Source organism: Schistosoma haematobium, chromosome 1 (genome assembly GCF_000699445.3).
Source record: "Schistosoma haematobium chromosome 1, whole genome shotgun sequence".
Taxonomy (NCBI): domain Eukaryota; kingdom Metazoa; phylum Platyhelminthes; class Trematoda; order Strigeidida; family Schistosomatidae; genus Schistosoma; species Schistosoma haematobium.
Window position 1 is genome coordinate 31,693,991 of NC_067196.1, and position 20,475 is coordinate 31,714,465.

The window sequence follows — 20,475 nt, forward strand, 5'->3', positions numbered from 1 at the left end:
ATGAAGTAACTGAAAATAGATTGATGTTAATAAAGAGAGATATGAACTGAAATTGGTCAGTTATGAATGATGTAATTATAAAATTCAGAAAGAGTTGAAATGACGTAATAAATAAAAAATAAAAAAGAGGGGGTAATGTTACTAGGGCAAAGATTATTATTATTATTAATCAAAATAAGTATCAGTAAACTAGGTTAGATGGAATAATTGTATAACTGAGAATAATATTAAACGTACGGTGAGATTACGTAATGCACGAATCGATTTTTACTGAAAGATAGAAAATGGAATGCACTTATACTCTTACACAGAGAAAAATAATTAAACCAGATAGATGTAAATTGAGTCAAATGTAGAGTGGGAGTAAATAAGCACATTTGGTTACCTTATGGTAAACACGATCGATCAGTTATGGAGACAATGTGGTTAACTTAATAGAAGAGTTTTCAAAAATCTAAGTAGCTATTTCTTGGGCTTTTAGTTCATTTGAACTAAGTGTGCTAAAATGGAACCTTCTTAAGCTAAGACTATAATTTTCGTCTGAAGATGGTATGGTAGATATACTTTTGAATAATTTTACAGGAACTAAAAAGTGATTATTTTCTTATAAACACATACATTGAATTAGATTCAAATGTTTCCTATGAGATTATCCATTACCTATTGTCCACGGTTGATTTTCTTTCTTGATGCGGTTCATAAGTATTCTTTCAGCAAATTTATGAACTTTCATCCCTATGAAAGACAACCGATAGGAACTTTTCATTTGTCCTTAAGGAAGGTGTGTCTCTCTTAATTAGGTTTCGCATTTAACTAGTGTTTTGAGTCATTGATATGTTACTGTTGCAAGTGAGAATTTAGTCAGTTTGGGTCGGCTTTCAATGTACTAAAAATCCCACTTCTCTTGTGCTGCTTCAGATCAGCCCAGACAATCGAAGATGTAAATGATAAATAATTTGCCTTCAAAACTATTCTACCACCACTTTGCCTACTATTCCATCAAATTTTTAGTTGTTTTAAATAAATTTGGGTATTTTGTATGGTATGGTTTTGATCAGTCAGTCTAACAAAAACAGTATTCAAATGATCATATCTAATAATGGAGGCAAACATGGTTATAATCGTTAAGAATACTAGTATATTGTGTATGAATCGCATAAAATCTATAAAGCTAAATAAATACCACTTAGATCGTAAATTAGTCTTTGAATCCGAAAACACTGAACGCAGGAAAGTATTTGATTTACACAATTTGATCCACCGTGAAACTGAAGGAGTACAAGCCCACAGCGTTTTACTTGAATTTGTTCATTTTTTGTTATTTATCCTGTGTTTGATGAGTTTCTTTCGAGCTAGCTGCCTGAATTCTTAAACGAACTACTTCTTATTATTATCTTCAACGACATCCTCAGTCTTATTACGATGGTCAACCTCATCTATTTTCAGTATGATATGCCCTTTTATCAGCTCGGATTATCATTATTCATTATTTTCCAAAATTCTTAGTCATGTATAGTTTGCTACATCCGAGTTATTGTGGTTTGTCATAACTCATGCTGGGTTTCTCTATTTAATAATGACGCTTCTAATGAGGTACCTAATATACAAGATTCATTACGAATAGTATTGATACTTGTAATTCAATTATATTTCTATCATTTTCACTTTGACAATCTGACGAAACAACCAGTAATCTAGCAAATTTCTCTGAAAAATTCACTCTCTTCACCACATTGATTCAGTTAATCTCTCTTTCTGTTTGTTTTTTTCTGTTTTATTTCCCGACTATACTGTTTAGAGATTTCTATACTTGAATACATTTGACATTATTCTATTCAACTTCATAATTACAATTATCTGGTAATTTTTCATCATTTATGTAGTTTTCTTTTATGTTCATTAACATATGTCCAACATTTTCGATAATAAAAGAGAAATGTATTTTTCTCAAAAAACAAAACGAAAAACTAAAATATCATTCTGAATAATTAATAACTTCACACTATATAGTTTAACATCTAGTCACGTCATTGCTTACATTCAATAGAATATCAAAAATAAATAAAAATTCTCAAAGATGATTCAAGAATGTTTCTTGTTTTAAAATCATGAACTAGAAACAATTGAGAAATTATTGTACATTGAAATATTTATCATATTGTTTAACAACAGTTCATCTTCTCCTTACATATAAACACACAAACTTACATCATGTTGTGAAGAAAGAATAAAAATGAGCTCAATATACACTTGTCGTCTCAACATGTATAGATTTATGTATACATATATGCACAACATATTAAGAGCAGTAGTTACCGACATTAATTACACATTGCGTGAGATAAAGTAGAACTATTTCTTAAGATATAATAAATATACATCAATGAATAAAGTATAGATTAATTGATGTAAATGAATTCAATCATTATTGTCATCATAATTATCAAAGAAACAGTATGAATACAACTATACAATCAAAATTAGTAGTAAATAATGAATAAGATTTTTATGAAATGAATAAAGGAGACTTTATTTTTACAAAACACAATGACACAAAGGAATGAGGTTAGGAAAGACGAAAATTGGAAAAAGGAAATCAACGTGACTATAAAGTCAGTTATCATTAATAAAGTATTATCCATAGTATTTTGTTAGCAATAGTAATGATAATAATAATATTGAAACATACTTATACTCCACTTAAAGATAAATTGATTGTTCAAATATCAAAAGAAAGAATGAATCTCTTCTTCGTTTTCATCGATGATAAAATGAAAATAGAGAAAAGTCGATAGGAAAAATAAGAATCAGTGTCGAATAAATCAAATTGATTGTTGAATAAATCTACTATCGACGATATATATTACGATGATACATTTGTAGAATATGTTCCCATTGGTGGTTTATACAATCTTGGAAATGATAATAGCTGGAGACGACTGAACGCATATTTACGTTTACCAGTGTTTTTCATTACATTATCTAAACGTAGACCAGTGCTTCGAATACATTGAAGAGCTTTGGTAAAACAACTTTCATGCATACCTTCACTCTTGAAAAATATAAAAAAAGAAGTAGAAACAAGAGAAAATTTACTTCATTGAGATGAAACAAATCATGGTTGATACTATCAACAAACATCTCTTTATTATACACTACATATAATTGAAAAGCTATGCAACTGCAGATACTGTAGGATTAGTAACAATATCAGTCAGTTGTTCAAACAAAACTAATGATACAATACTTACAAGCTTGAAACCCTGGTTCCAAATTATAGGTTCGAATATGAACAGTCCTTACATACGGAAAAGATGAGTGCAAGACTAATTAGAAAACAATGTGTCTATTATAAATTGATGGATGATTTAAAATACAAATTCACTAAAGATACCAGATGTATCTAACTGTTTAATGTACGAAACCTAAATGTAAAGCTTCACTTATCCTAATTTTGGTAACTAAAAGTTTAGTGAAACAGCATTTCTGACAAATAAGTTTATTGAAAAGATTTAACTTAACAATTCAAATTAGATCAGAATATGAATGAATGAATAATAATAATTTCACATATATTTTTTAATACTCAAATGAGTAGAACTAAGAAATCTGTTGAAGACGTTATTAATCAACCTATTCCATATTACACCATAAAAATAAGTACAAGCTAAATAAGATCATGACAATTATTCACTTGCATTTACATCAATACTGAACCAAAAATAGTTGAGCATAGACCCACATTTAACGCAACTGAAGTCATAAGACATGTTCGTATTTACTTAGTGATCTGTTTTAGTTCATTGTATTAAAGTTAAAAAATTATTTATTCACTGAACAGTCGATTTAAACTAGGTCGCATATTGACTGACATTTTTTCTCTAAACTGGAAAAACGACGCACTAGCACAACAGATTGACAAGCTTTCATTTTACTGCCGATATATGGACGATAGATTTATCCCTTGTAATGACTATATTTGATAGAAAAAACACTTGAGCGATTCAATACAGTTCATCCGTTCATAAAATTCACATAAGAGGAAGAGAATAGAGATAGAATAGTCTTTCTAGATATTCTACTTACAAGGAGAATAGATGGGTCATTAAGAAGAAACATAAACAAGAAAACTACTTGGATGGGTCAATATACGAATTCTCTTAGTTTTGTTCTTCTACAGTAAAAAAGGAACCTGGTTAGAACACTGTACCATAGAATCAAGACCATATGCTCTCTAGATGCAGTCGAAGACGAAACAAAGGCTTTGTACGCGTCTCTGGAAGGAAATGGATATCCGGAGAAATTTATAAATGAAAGCATAACCATTAAAAGAGAGCATAAGGAATGTCTAACCGTGAACAAAACACCTCTGTACATACGCTTACAATTCAGAGATGAACCTAGTGTAATTCTAAGACTGGAGTTACGCAGATCAATCCAAAGAACTTTTAATGCAGGTAAACTACATTTAATGTTTCCCACACGTCTAATGATCACTCCGAGGCTGAAAGATAAATTGCCTAGACTAGCCAACTCGTTCTGTCTCTATTAATTCAGCTGTTCCTGTGGAGCAAGTTATATTAAGAGATGTTCTAGGAATTTGTATATTCCGGCTCGTAAGGACTTCCGAAAATGGTTAAGCAAAGGTGTAGTTAAAACTGTTAACAGCTCCATTTTAGTCCATTTAATTCAGATAGGACATACAGCCAATAATGGGGCTATCTTTCGCAATAACAGTCAATAGTTAAACTTTCAACAACAAAAAACCAGTGCCATGTAGACGATAAGTGTAAATTAACAATTTTAATATTTCCATATATATATATATAGCATTTTTATCAGTTAGAAGTTCTACACCATGATAACCAGCAGAGAGTGTTGTTTCAATTATTCAAATGGTAAATCCAAAGTGGAAGATACTTACACTAAACTATACACTGAGTGATATCGAGTAATGATACATCGACAATTTAAATAGATTACCAACAATTTGTACATCAATACTGCTGGCACAATGGAAAAAGATTAATAATGTTCATAGATGCTATGAATACATTCCACTAATATGTATTTGGAAAAAAAGAAAGACTATATCAGTGTGGGCTTTCTGTCAATCACTATTTCAGAATTGCACTACTGATAAAGTTATTTGTAGCATAAAATATTTAATCACTTTGTAAAACATATATAACCCCAAAATACTAATGCCACAGAACAGAGATAGTGAAAAACAGAGGTAGAATTTACTTTTTCATAGCATACATAACAATCAGTCAGTCATTGACAACGTAGAATTTCGTACGTACCTACATCAGTTCCATTTGCCATAACACATTAGCACACACATACAATTGTCGATACAAATACCATAGTGGTACAAGTACTAAATGCATAAGCATTAATCGGAAAAATTAGGGTTTGAAGATGTTAGTCAAGGAGTATAATCCAGTGAAATGAATTTGGAAAGAGAAAAAATGGGACATGAAGAATCCAGAAGATTAGAATTTGGGAGAACACAAAGAGTGGATGCACCTGCGCCAGTGTAAACGATTTCGAGTCATACGTTTTGAGCATACACAACAATGAAAAACATTTAACAAATGAACATGAAATCTATTTTAAAAAATTAAATAAAGGGATCATCAGAACGACATCCTAAGTAAAGAAGGTGTTTAATATAAACTATAATGGATAGTATTCATCAACAGAAAAACAAATTCATTAATGCATATTTTCCAAAAATAATAAATAATATTTCAATAAATCACGCTATATATATAAAGAAAACTTGACCAGAAACTAATGCTACACACGCGATTACAATACAAAATGAACAGAAATATTATTCATAATGAAAATGAATTAATGAATTTTTAATTACATGAATAAAACAAATTAAACAATACGCATAAACATATTAAACTGTAATAATTCCTGTTGAACTACCGGCATTCAACTTTTACTATGTAAAAACAATAACAAAAAAAAACATAATGATTCTATATCTCATACATATCATATGTAAGGTAATAATACGCATAGATAAGATAAATTAATAATAGAAACGCAATAACGGAATGATATTAAAAAGTATGAACGATGAACAAGAGAAAGGGATGAAAAATGAGATATACACATTGTTTTATTACCATAGTAACAGAACCAATTTTATAAATGAGAAAAAAGAATCACTTTTACATTTTTTAAAATTAATTATCTATTTGAATTTAACTTGTTGAGAAAAAAGGTAAACAAGCGAACATATAGTTTTCGTTATTCCATTTCTTCGCTTAATAATAATTGTTTTTGCCTTATACTATACTAATTACAAAATTACTAGGGATAGCAGTAAGAGTAGGAGAAAAAACTTTTTTTTTCAAAATAAAAGGCTATAAATAATTGAACAAGATGTTTCTCAATAACAATGATAAAAACACAAACATACATAAGTACATACACAGATATGATAAGTATTCCTAGTAATGTTCTGTTTAATTGCAAAATATCACCAGACCAATTAATAGTGAATTATAGAAATTAAGAGTTAAATTACGACTGTGTTCTTATTCTACAGTACTTAATATTTAAGAGCAAACCACGAATGAACAATGTAACATAAAAAGTTTCACATAGTTCAATATACAATCAAATAAAGAGAGATTGTGTTTTGTTTAAGGCAAGTAATTATATCAAAAATTGACGATGACAACGAATGAATTCAATGATAAAAAATAGTGCTGAAAATGATTTTTTTAAAGAAAAAACTGAGGAAAAGGTTACTCATGATAAGCAGTAATAGTTACTAACAAACACAATAAAATTAACACATAGACATCATACGAAATTAGGAAGAGAGAAGGAGATGGGAAACGAAAAAGTGATATTTTTTTGAAAATGAGATATTTCCTGGAATGAGGGATTATTATTACTAGTATTATTATTAATATACAAGAAAAATATAGATTATCAATGACTATGTTGTTGAACAATTTTGTTTATAGTTGTGCACACGAAAATATACAAACATTAGCAGAAAACGAATACAAGTGTTTACAGAAAGGAAAAGCGGAAAAGCATCTTCGCGTTTCCACAAAGAAGAAACGGAAGACAAAATTCAAGTAAATTTATCTGTTTCATATAATATAATCACCGAAATTCATAATCTAAATATGTACGTAAGAATGTATTTAGAATCATCACAAAAAAACTAAGAGTACTGAAGAAATAAAAGATTAGTTTAAACCTTATAACAGAAAAGACAACACTTCTTACCATAAATTGATATTTGAAAATACAGGAAGAAACAATATTGGCTGTTTTTGATGAATGCTAAATGTTGAAAATAACTAATCTATGATCGAAATTAAAAACATGAAATTCCTCCTCAATGATGAATAACACAGGAAATTCTTGTTCTTAAGATTATTCGTTCATCATGTTTTTATAATCGCTAAACAATCATGATCACTAAATATCGTTGTATCTTTCCTTGCTAAGGTACACGAATTCATAAAAGGATTTATTAAAAATAACGAACGTAAATATTACTATAACCCAAAAAAAGGAATAGTTACTCAAGTTTCAACTAATACAGGACAGGTATGAGCACCGTATCAATTGTATTTGGTTGAGATAACTGGATAGTAATATTATCCATCATATAACTAAAGTCGAGTACATAAACTTATAATTAGTGAGTTTCATCATAATACATTAGTAGAAAATTGAATGTTTAATTAGTGGAACAGCTTTAACTAATTAGAAAACAAATTGAATTATTATAGATGATTAAAAGTTCATATTATAAGGAGAATAAATGAAGTTTATAACAAAACTATAGTCAAATTGTAAATGTATACTATAATATCAGTCACTTATGGGAATGTTATATGCACAAACACAATTTACTAGGAAGAAATCAAATGTAGGATCATGTGTTGATCTTACGTGTGATTTCTTTTCATTTAACTTTGGTATTAATTTAATAGGATATTCGTTCAATGTGACGATTTATTTTTAACTAATAATTACTAGATATAAATCCGTATAAAACTAAAATCCAAATGATGAATAAATGCCTACCATCCATACTAAAAATTCTTTCTTATAATATAACCTGTCCAAGTAGAAGAGGTTAGAAAAAAAGTAACTGTTGTAACCTGGATGTCGAACCGTAATTAAGAATTAACATCATTATCCGTTATAGAACTCTAAAATATGGTTTATAGCAAAGTATACAACTAAACATATAATAACATCATTTTGACACAAATTACTACAATTATTAACTATACATGGTAGACATAATGAATCATCAAAATAAAAGAATGATAATGTAGAAATAGAAGAATAAGAAACCCATACTAAGAAGAAATGGACAATAGAAAGATGAAACTCTACTTTATATAATCAAACAATCATTTATAGTTTACTCATTTAATTCACTCTTAAATCAGATGATATTGATATATCATATTAATTGATAGTTTAATAATTTTATAGTAAACAAACTAGCCAAGTTATGATCAATCATAAAAATCTAATAACCTCATTCAATGCTGGTGAAAATAACTTTGTTTTTAAACAGTCAAAGATTAAATATAATCTGTTCGGTAATTCTACATTACAAGATGGAGAATTTTTGTGCTAATGATAATATTTCATCTTGTCACATATATACAGTATTAATATGTCATAAATATAACATCACTGAAGAGAATAACAGACATAAAATACAATAGATATAAAATTACTTTCAACCATTGGATTTGTTCCAAAGTAACAGACATAGCTGTACGATCTTTAGCTGATTTACAAGTTGTTATTCGTAAACCATGAAATGCTTGAGTAATTTCTGATGCTAACTGTAACACTTCAACTGGTTTTGAACGAACAGGTGTAGAAAGATGATGTGTAATATCTGTGAGTAAATCCCAGACATCTTGATTTGAAACAGTTCGACCTAATTTTCAAAAACAAAAAGTATGAAAAAAAATATTGAAATGTGAGGTTGTAGCAGTTAGCATTGTTATGCATTTACATGATTTGTTTAAACATGTGAGGAGGAAAATTGTTTCAATATTTCCATTTATTCTGTCACCCATATATTCGCCTTTGTCAGCTACTCACGTTTAACCTTGACCAGATTAATGCATGTATGTGTGTATCTACCCACTTCCTGTATTTTTCACATGACTTATAAAAATGGAATCACCTTGTTATTCTTTGAATCAGCATATAACCGAACTCTAATGTTCTATACACTTGCTGAATATTGAGTTTGTTTGTTGTTCAATACTGACATGTCTGAAATAAGCTTACTGTTGTAACGTGTGACTGCAGGTTTTGATAAGCAGCGTTTTATCGATCAATTCAGTGACACGGAAAAACACGTAGTGAACGACCTAGAGTCCCGATTGGTCCCGCTTCCCTATCTAGCCCAGCCAATTGAGTCTAGAACGCAAGTCACGGCCCCTGAGTTATGAATCGTTATATTTCAAACATACTCTATTTATATACTAACCAAACAGACCACATCGTACCACAAAAATAGAAAACAACATCTGTACAATATTTAACGAGTGAAATAAATAACGGCGAATAGGGAATGTTCATTTAACGTCCAAGGACATCATTAGACTTAACATGCTAATGATTGGCACATTATTCCTCAGCATCCATAACACCTACCGTAAATACAACACGTATTTGACTATTGATATGCTGCTGTTTTAAACGTTTTGAGTAGGCAGGTTACATACAAAGTCAAGTAAAAAATTATGCCTCATTCATATCAATATCATTCAATCATTTTGGAGTCAATCACGGGCACTATAGTGTTGAGCTCAGTTTGACAGCACTACATGATAACATCATTCAGTAAGTGTTGTTGCTTCAAGTAAACTCAGTGAACCAGCGACGAAACCAAAGTTTTCAGATAAAACGATAACATATTCTGAACTAGTTAGTTACAGTTTACATACACATAGTATCTTGAAGAGTATTTACAGAATCACTATATTTACTGATGTTTTATAAAGTACATAGATAAATCTAATTATAGTTAAAAATGTATTACCACAAGGATAGTTTTCTTAACAATTCGTAAGTCATCGACCGAATAGTTTACTTACCTACCTAACAACGAGATTTAAACTTGACATAAATAGTTTCGAATCTAAAACTATCATTTACCAAAGTATGAGGCTAAAGTTATGATACTAATATTTAACTTAAAACACGGAAATATATGGAAACGAAATTAATTGAAAAAAAAAACTAAACAGATTAGGACAATTTTCCTTCTTTTCACATCATAGAACAAAATGTTATCTAAACGTGTGAATAAATCAAATACTAAATGAACATGCAATCTAAAGTTATTAATCCTGTGATTAGAGTAATCAAATTATTAAACTGAAAAGATTATTTTTCCAACTGAATTATCTACAATTGGTATATTGTGTTTTGATGTATTAAATAGATTTCATAGGATTTCAATTATACTTATAACATTTTAATGAAAAGTGAACAATTTCTTTGTCTACGACAAATATAATGATGGAAACACGCTTCATTAAATGAAAATAATAAATATTATTGATGAAGAATTGAAATCATGTGAAACCATTGTTAAGAGAATAAGTTATTTCGTTTTGTAGAATAAAGAACAAAAAAAAGAATTGAGACACGAATAATTTGTTAGCAAGAGAGAGAAAAAAACAAATTAGAATGTTTACAAGATAAATATAGAACTACCCGACAACATCAACAACTAATCAAAGTTTAAAGAAAAAAAATCATCTAAACATTGAACAAAAAAATTTGGTAAAAAAATTTTTTTTGGGAAAATTTAGCCTTTCGTTTATTAGAATAAAAATTATTGATGAACAATACAGGATTTGATCATAACGAACTATAAGAATAACTTCAATTCATATAACGCGGAATGCGTAAGAAAAAATAACATTTTGAAGAGAGTGTAAGTCCCAAACTGATTCAAAATAGAAAACCACTGATACACAGGGAGCATTGGGTAGTGATTTCATTTTAGTTTGGAACTCCTCAGTAGCGCACACATTCACAAACTATAATATATATATATATATATATATATATATATATATATATATATATATATATATATATATATATAATAAGAGAGAGAGAGAGAGAGAGAGTTCTAGATAGAACAAATGCGCATCCTGGATTCCACAGCTAATCATCATCCATCTCTGCTTACAATATTTGTGGCTTGATGATAATATCGAAAACATCCGCAGAGGATGTACATATACCATCAATAGGAAGCCCCAAACAACCGATGCATATCATTACTATTTTGTAATAAGTAAACCACAAACAAATGATCGTCATGATTTTACAAATTTTTCGGTTTCATATTTATTTATAATCAACTATGAACATTTCTTTTGACAAAATGAAAATTATTAGCTGCAATAACGTGTGACTTTAATATAATTCAATAATCGTATTGACAGTCAGTCAGTCAGTAACAACGTAGAACTTCGTACGTACGTACATCAGTTCGAGTTGCCACACCACATTAGTACAGAGATGCAGTTGTCGATTCAAATCCCATAGTGGTAGAGGTAGCAAGATTATAAGCAGTAATCGGGAAGATTAGGGTTTGGAGATGTTATTTAAAGAGTATAATCCAGTGAAATAAATTTGGAAAGAGGAAAAATGGGACATGAAGAATTCAGAAGATTAGAATTTGGGAGAACACAGAGAGTGGATGCACCTGCGCCATTGCAAACGATTTTGAGCCATGTCATTCAGGGTCTCTAACCATCGGTTACTGTCATCTCGCGGTCCCCAACCAGGTAGTCTACACCTACCAACATGACTCAGTTCACTTGTCAGTGACTTCATGGACTTGTGCCATGTTTTGGTTTGGCCGCCCCCAGCTTTCTTCCAACCTACTCCTATACCACTGAACATAGCACGTCGAGGCAGTCGGTCGTTGGGCATACGTAACACGTGTCCCAGCCATCTCAACTGATGAAGTTTCACTACTTCATCAATTGATTTGCCATCCTTACCTAGTACCCGTTTCCTAACAACTGTGTTACTTACTCGATGGTCCCATGATATGCGAGCAATGTTTCGAAGACACCTATGATCGTATTGACAATTATTCGGTAAATGTATGCTACGCATGAGATTTAAAAATCAAATCTAAAGCCCATGGATTTTTACACTACTTCATATTAAATATTAAACATTAAACAATATAAATAAAGCAAGAAGAACAACCCTTACAGAATAAAATGGTTTCATTATAATTCAACGCTTCTCATCAGCTACAAACGGCCTAAATTTACAAAGGAAATATTATGATAAAAATGTTATAAGCTTCCTTGAAGCTTAATTGTTTTCAGTTTATAACACTAGATGCTCCGTAAACCAATCAACCAAAAGTAGATCAATATCGTTTTGAGGTCACTTCCAAATGCATTTACGAATTTACATGTACTTATGAAAGTAAGTACATAGGAAGGACTGAAAGAAGGGCATCCTATAAGGTCTTCGGGACATATTCCCCGTAAATTGTGCCTGAAAGAAAGTAAAGGTCTCGCAAGTACGGTTTTTAAAATTTTAATGGGCGGTGGACACAACATGGATTACTCAAAAGCGTTCAAAATAATTATCAGGTAACGTACACTACCTTTACTCTGTTTTACAGAGGCCATTGCCACCAAGCGCATTCGATCTGACTTTTGCATGTAGAAACAAAGTGTGGTAAACCTACCATTGCCACAGTAAGATAGTTATATTATTTTAACGCTTGTCAGTTACATTATCTCTCTAATATGGTAAAAAAAAATCCCACTGACATTCAATCAAGACGTTAACTTTAATTTTATGTTAGATAGATGCCTTGATTATCACTCATTTGTTAACGATTTGCTTTTATTCATTGTCTCATTGTTACTTAAAACTTTGCCGACTTCTCTGCACTCTATGATTTCATCTTCAACAATATAAATACTCATCAGTTTTAGCTATTTTGTTAAATATGTTGTTTCTTCATGTTTCTTAAGTTCTTTCGAACTGAACTTCATGGATTATGGTATGTAATAACACTTATATAAAAATATTTCTTTCGAAATTGTGAGCCATTGGAGCTAATGAGAAACTCTGAAATATAATGAATTCATTTTATTCTGCGAATATTTTTTCTTGCTTTGTTTAAATTTATTTAGCGATCAGGATGTATGAAATAAACGAATATATTTGTGAACAACTAAAAATGATAATACAACAGTGAATAGTCGACATTCAGAAAGAAATACTCTTTGGAACACACAACATACATATATATATTCTGTTTCTAATCAGTTAACAATTTATTTCCAAAACTAGAGCAATACATGGATGCAGTACACGTATTCATTGAAAACATTCCGTTTTAAATTTTAAGGGAAAAAGTGGTTATGGCGTCAGAGAGAAAACGAGTTAGGCTACAACTGAAAATATTCCCCTACAAAGCAAGATCAATAAAAGGTTGGCTGTCACAACAAAATACAAAAACCATATATTTATTTCTACTTATAACCAACTAGTGCGCCATAATAATTAATCTTTTCCATTTATTCTGAGATAAACATTGATAATATTTCTATGTTTTTTTATTCTCATTATTGTTATCAATAATACAAATTTCCATTTGGTATGTTTTATATTACCCACATATTATATTAAAAACCTACTTCATTATCAACACAAACGATTCCCCAAAATGATTATATAAACATGTATATAATTTTAAAAATTATTACGATTCTACTCTAATCTATCCATATGTACTTGAATCCTCTTACGCGTAATGATTTAATGGATGTAATCTGAAGATGAAGAACAAAAATTTACTTGTACTATTTAAACCTGACGACTAACGGAACGTCAGAAAATTTAGAAACTTAATTTTTCCACTCATTATGTATTATATATACATTATTTTTATTAACTACTAGCAAGTAGTTCAAATTTTAATACAAATGTTTTGGGATTGATTTCAAGTTGCAGATGAAATCAAATATCTTTTAAAAATGAAGGATTTCTATTAGTTTATTCTCAATTTCTGTGCCATCGTATTTATATTTACCTGTAGTTTACATTCAATATGAATAAATGTTACACGTTTTATTCATTCCAATCTGTTCTCAAATGTATGGTTTTTAAATTATTAATCTAAGCACTGTGTTTAAAATTTCAACGGTATTTCTATCACTTTTATCTACATAATTTGATGAATAGAAAACTAAAAGAGGTCACATTTTAGTAAACCGGATATATATATATATCACACTTATAGCTTTAAAAATTACCTGGACTGAAAACCAAATTATTCGTTGAAGTTACAGCATAACTTCAATAATTTACAAATAATAAGCACGAAATATTTCATCGACTGTCATATCATGATAAAAAATAATAGTCATAAAGGTAATAAATCATATAACACTACATAAATAACTGATGAATATTTCTCTATCTATGGCACTTCCACAACAAAAAATGACATTGAAAAGACCCCTATTAAATAACTGAAGATTATTCATATTGTTTTCTAAAAAAATTGAGGTGAAAGGTCAGTTACTGCACAGTAATAGCTAACATATTTTTAAACTACATATATTTTGATTACCTGTAAAATATGCTAATTAATGTTAAACTATATATTATATAAAAGAAATTTTATATCTGACCTGGAGCGCCAAAATGTTTTGTATATCGATTGAAATAAGCGCGTAAAGATGTTAAGCCATGATTGTTTACTGCGTTTTGCACAGCAGTTTTATCTAAACTTGAACAAAAAACAATCGTAAAACAAATAAAGAATCTATGTACAGACCGATATAAGTATTATATATATATATATATATATATATATATATATATATCTGGTGTTAAACACTTAAATTGCATATTTTCAGGACTGAATTGATTCCGTTCTACTGAGTTTCATGGCTTTTTGAACGGATGATTATACAGCATGAATTTTAATTATTTATTTCAACATATAAATATTGGTATAAAGGGGCATCGAATACATATGCGACACACAAGTCACTTGATTTTTTGATTGGGCTGTGATACGCCATGAATTTATTATCATCAAAGAAAAATATACAATCAGCAAACAAATAAGGACAATACAAAATGTTCATTCAAAGACACAACATAACAAAACTGATGGTTTCTTTTCTATCTAGGAAACTACAAATAAGAGTGTACAAATAATTACTAAGGACGGTAATAATATTATACCAGTCGAACAAGTAGTGTCTGTAGAGAATCAGTAGTCTTGAAGAAAAACACTGAAATTGAGGTAGATGCATAGTACGCTTAATCCAGAATGCTACCAAAAACACGCTTACATACAGCTAATAAATTCAAAATAATAAAAATCTTAGACATCACTGTGACCTACCTTCAAATATCAATCCATTATTACACAATATTGCAGAAAAAAATACAATTCAAAAAAAGTATCAATCACCTGTGAGATCACATTTAAATTACTAGGTAAAATCTATTATCCCAAGAATTAGTTTATTTATTAATGTGCACAGGATCCAATTAGAAGTTACATGCTATGCCAAATTTATCAATAAAGTTTATTTTCAAAAGTTAGCTACAATAACACCATTAAGATCTACACGTCAGGCACATACTCCCCCAAATCATAATGACCACTACAATATAAATTAATCGTAATGAAAGATCAATCTAGACTAGTCAATAATTTTAACTTTTAAAGTAATTAATTAAACGTGTGCAGGTCTATGTAGTCGACTTTGAACCACAAGATTTGGTTGCATGAAAGCTACTGATACAAACCTGGGGTTGAAACCGTTGTAGATAAAGGCTTTGAGCCTGTAACCTATTGACTGAAAGACTAGTGCTTCAACCACAGGGTCACCACTGTAGTTACATTATACACTTAGTAAAGTTATCAGATTCCCAAAAACACTGGAGATTACAGTAAATATTAAAATACCCACTGAACAATTATCATTGTATCTCCAACTTTACATGGTATTTGAAAAAAATATGCAACTAAAACGTAGCATAAAAATATCACAAGTCGTCATAAACCTATCACAATTAAATTTATGTAAGAATTAAATGCGAATTTCGATAATTTTATATTGAAATGTCTGAAAAGTTTTGGAATCTAAAATATTGTATACTGAAAAATAAAACAAACAGAAAATAAAGAAAACATGGATTAGGTTACACCTACGTTTCAGCAACTGATTGTAGTTCATTGATTCCGACTACAAATGAGACTGGATGTAAACGAATTCGTACACGACCACGAGCTTGAATTTCCGAAGGAGCATGAACCCATGATTTCCAAGGAACAGTAAGCTGAAAAAAAAATGAAAAGATGGTGAAAAAACGAACAGACAGTAGGTAATTTTACAACCAAAATAACACTTGCAAAGCTTAATGGAATCACAAATTAATGATAGAAGTGTATCATTTCATTTTGAAATATAATAGTAATGTCAAAACTAATCACATACAAATGTATGTACACGATTTTATCAATTCGACGCTCAACTATTTTATGCCATCAACTAATCTGAGGTTGATCCTTCTTCACAAATAAAATCAATATGAACTAGTAGTGAACCGAAATCATGTGAGTTACTTAAATCACTGGTGAACTAAGTGGATACTTACAAAACTCCGAACTACCATGTGGAACAATTTATTACCTTATTTTACCAGAAAAAGGAGGGTGGAAACTAACTCAACAAAGAAAATTTACCTCATTCCTTAGGCGGTAAACGATTTATTACGGTATAAGACTACAAATAATAATTATTATTTTAACCTGTCAGTTATTAGTAAGTACAAAAATATTAAACAATATTGAAATTCAATAACTGATGGCAAAATAAACTTAGACACGTTGACCAAAGTCAAAACGTTACATTTGTAATACATAGGATAATCAAAAATCAGTTAGAATACCTCGCATTCGTTCAGTCTTGTGACTTTGAAATCCACATGAAATTCTTCAGTATCAGAGAGATTCGAGGTAGGAACGTTCGAGTCCGTATTCTCGGAATTTCTTCCACTCGTATCAATTACGGAATCAGAGAAGTTACCAGATGGACGAAGTGTAACACGATACGTCAACAAATAATCAATTGCCCATGCCCAATCCTCAATCATTCCTTGTTCGTCGCCATAACAACTTAGAAGGCCTTCAAACTGAGCTAGGACACCACACACAGCAGCTTGTTCCCAATCTTTGCGATCCCACCTGGGTATATGCACTGACAACGCCGTAAGAACTGCAGTTAATAGCTACATTTCTCAGGAAAATAAACGCGACTATGTGAGTATTATTAAATACGTTGAAAAAAGTGGAAAAAACGTCATGGTTAACAACACACATATTCAGACAACATCTAACTCCGAAAGGATTTGTAATTAAACTAATTATCAGATGAAACAATCCTGCAAGCGAAATCCGATTGAGAAAAAGACAAATGGACATTAGAGTAAATAATAACTTCCACCAAACATTGGGCGACTGGACATTAATAACTAGCTAGTATAACCATTTATAATCAGTCTAATGGATATATGTTCAATGTTTTGACATACATTCAGTGAAAATAAGGCAATAATAGATCAAAATAGTCTGTGAAATTCCGGTAAAAAAACATACATATAACAGATTAAAAGAAACCACTGCGTTTGATAAAAATATTTCATTAATTAAATATCATTAGCGATGAAAAAGCGTTGATTGGAGAAATATGTTGGTTGGTATATATCTATACTTTTATCAGATACCTAATACGCTTACAGTAAAATTTTCAATATCCAAAAAGATGTTATTGATAAAATGAAAAGACTATGCATTCAAAGTTGAAAGACAAACTGTTGGTACATAGTGAAACGTGTTCTTTGGTTGAAAATAAAATAAACTGAGTTCTAGTTCTCCCAGAGCAAGCTTTGATAATAAACTCAACAACAAATTTCTAACAAGAGATTAAATTTATTATTTATTTATTTATTTGAATACATATATATTGGTACAAGGAGGTACCAAATACATATGCGCCACACAAATCTCATTTGATTTGTGTGAGGGCTGTGATACTGCTCGAGTGCCCAAACAGAAGCATGTGGTTTTTTTACGGGGCCACACCCGAGCCTTTGACCTAAAGGTATGACCCACAATGCAGTGGACCATCGTAAGGAGATGCAGTCCCATACTAGCCGGTGACAAACGATTGGTTCATACGCCATTTGCTCCCTCAGGATACTGGAGCCCATGTGCACCATCTGTTTGGAATCAGGGTTTTCCAACTCCCCTAGGTGTACTCTCCATGTCCACCAACCCGATTAAAGCGCCGGACATCCGCATTTCGTCCTCTCAATTTCGTAAACAATACCCCCGCCACGAGAAGGCAGTGGGTAAGACTTCCCTGGCAGAGGCTATATACGCGTGGCCATGTGAGAGCATTTCGAGAGGTAGAGCGGACTCTCCCGCCTCTTGGTCGTACCAGGGCATTTGGGAGCGACAAGAGATTATTTCTAAACAGTAAAACTTATTTATTTTATACTATCCAACGCTGTATCTACATTTATTCAGATAAAGTAGCTAGTGAATTATTAGGAGAAATCAGCTGACCAACTTGAGTATAAATTCAATCTTTTAGGATTTAAGCAGTATATAAAGAATGTTTCCAACATTAAACTGATTCACCGCTAGAAATATACATACTTTAGTACATAATAAATCCTACCATAAAATAATTAAATTGTATCTCTCAAGTTATAACTTTCATGAAAAATAATAGAGGATAGAATTGAGTTAATTAATAAAGTACACAAATCAAATAATGTTACTGGTTAATCTACCTGACAAACACATGCATGATGTCGATAATTGAATGAATCTTGAATAATTGAAACAGCAGTAAGTACATTATCATTTATTGGTAACATATTGGGATAAGCGGAACGTTCTGCTTCAGCAATTAAATCAGAATAATTACCACTACTTTCTTTACTAACAGAAAGAGTTTGTTGATTTGATAAATCTGCAAGACCTGACAAGACATGATCCCATAGCACTGATGCTGCACTTTCCCATATACGTTCCAAAGTAATGGATAATTTCTGACCAGCTTTATCTAAAGAATCTATTAAATTTTCACGAGACTCATTTTTCTTTTTATTTATAATTATTACATGATCATTGGGTTGTGATGGTCTACATTTGAATAAAATAAAAAACAATGATAAAATCTTCCTTTTTATGAAGAAAAGAATGTCGAATCAGAATAGAAACTAATATAATCAAGAATTTATAATTCAATGTTACTAAAACTCATTGGAAACACTGTCGTTCAAGTTATTTATAGTGTTAAAAAGGATAAGTCAAGATTAATCAAAACGAATTAATATATTAGTTGGCGATAAATTGTTGACAGTGAAAATTGTCATGCATTTTCAAAAGAAGATGAAAGATAGAGAGATTAATAAATCTAACGAGCTTTCAGTTAGACTGAAATCAGATTGAGTGTTTACCTGAAATATCACTAACATAACATTACTAAGAATGATATTTAACTACAAAAGCTGAATAGTTGATTTTGAATAAATAAACTTTTTATAGAGTTGTGAACGTTGAACATGAAAACGACATGGATTATGTGAAAATACAAATGTGTTTGTTACAAGTTGGAGCTAGGATCTAACATCTGCATCCAGTACGTCAAAGGTGGTGAAACTCTAAACCAAAAATCAAAGTTCAAGAAATTCAGTAGCATCTACACAAAGTACACAAAGGCAATGTGCGCTTTATTCAAACTAGCTCCTTTAATCCAAAACAGTTATATATCTTTCCTGGAAATAACTTTTAGTCAACTGAGAAATTACATCATTAATGCTGAATCATGTTAACGTACTGATGTCCAGATTACAAGCACTATAATGCGCAAATTCATCAGTGCTGAAAATCTACCAGTCAAGGAATTTAGTATGATTTTTATTTTCGATGATATTAAAGAATCAAGAGGATAATGTAATGACTTCCATCGATTGATGGATAAATAAACTTTATGAGAAGAACAAGTAAATCAAGGGATGCCGACGTAATCTTGCTTCGTACTTCTGATAGAATTTTTTTATACAAAAATCCTGTTATAGTAGCTATCTGGAGAGCAGCAACAAGAAGCATCAAACTCTACGTACAAAATTGCCCTTTCCAACTGTGTGATATACGTGCAATATATATAACCAACAGTTCATCTTTGTAATGAGACATCCATACGACGTGCCACCTTTCACGTAGTACATATTAGTTTTAATCCCAATAATCGTGTTTTTATGCACCAATAGTTTGTGTTATCCCGTTTCTAAAACAAAAATTTCGTTATAACGTGTTGATCAAACTGGGAAATTGTT

General features: G+C 30.5%; 1 protein-coding gene across 2 annotated transcripts in view; it reads right to left on the minus strand.

Annotated features, from left to right (window-relative positions):
* Positions 1-216: 216 nt before the first annotated feature.
* INPP4B_1 (Inositol polyphosphate 4-phosphatase type II) overlaps positions 217-20,475 on the minus strand; it is a gene marked incomplete at its 3' end in the record, with an annotated part of 49,702 nt that continues 29,443 nt past the window's right edge. Inside the window, exons 16-21 of one of the 2 annotated variants that reach the window (XM_051215847.1) lie at positions 18,925-19,279; positions 17,017-17,355; positions 16,277-16,404; positions 14,736-14,833; positions 8,754-8,962; positions 2,864-3,052 (exon numbers count right to left, since the gene is read on the minus strand). In XM_051215847.1, coding sequence (XP_051073721.1) covers positions 2,864-3,052; positions 8,754-8,962; positions 14,736-14,833; positions 16,277-16,404; positions 17,017-17,355; positions 18,925-19,279 — 1,318 coding nt within the window. Of the gene's footprint in view, positions 3,053-8,753; positions 8,963-14,735; positions 14,834-16,276; positions 16,405-17,016; positions 19,280-20,475 lie in introns of both variants that reach the window. The other variant, XM_051215846.1, reaches the window with a different exon arrangement.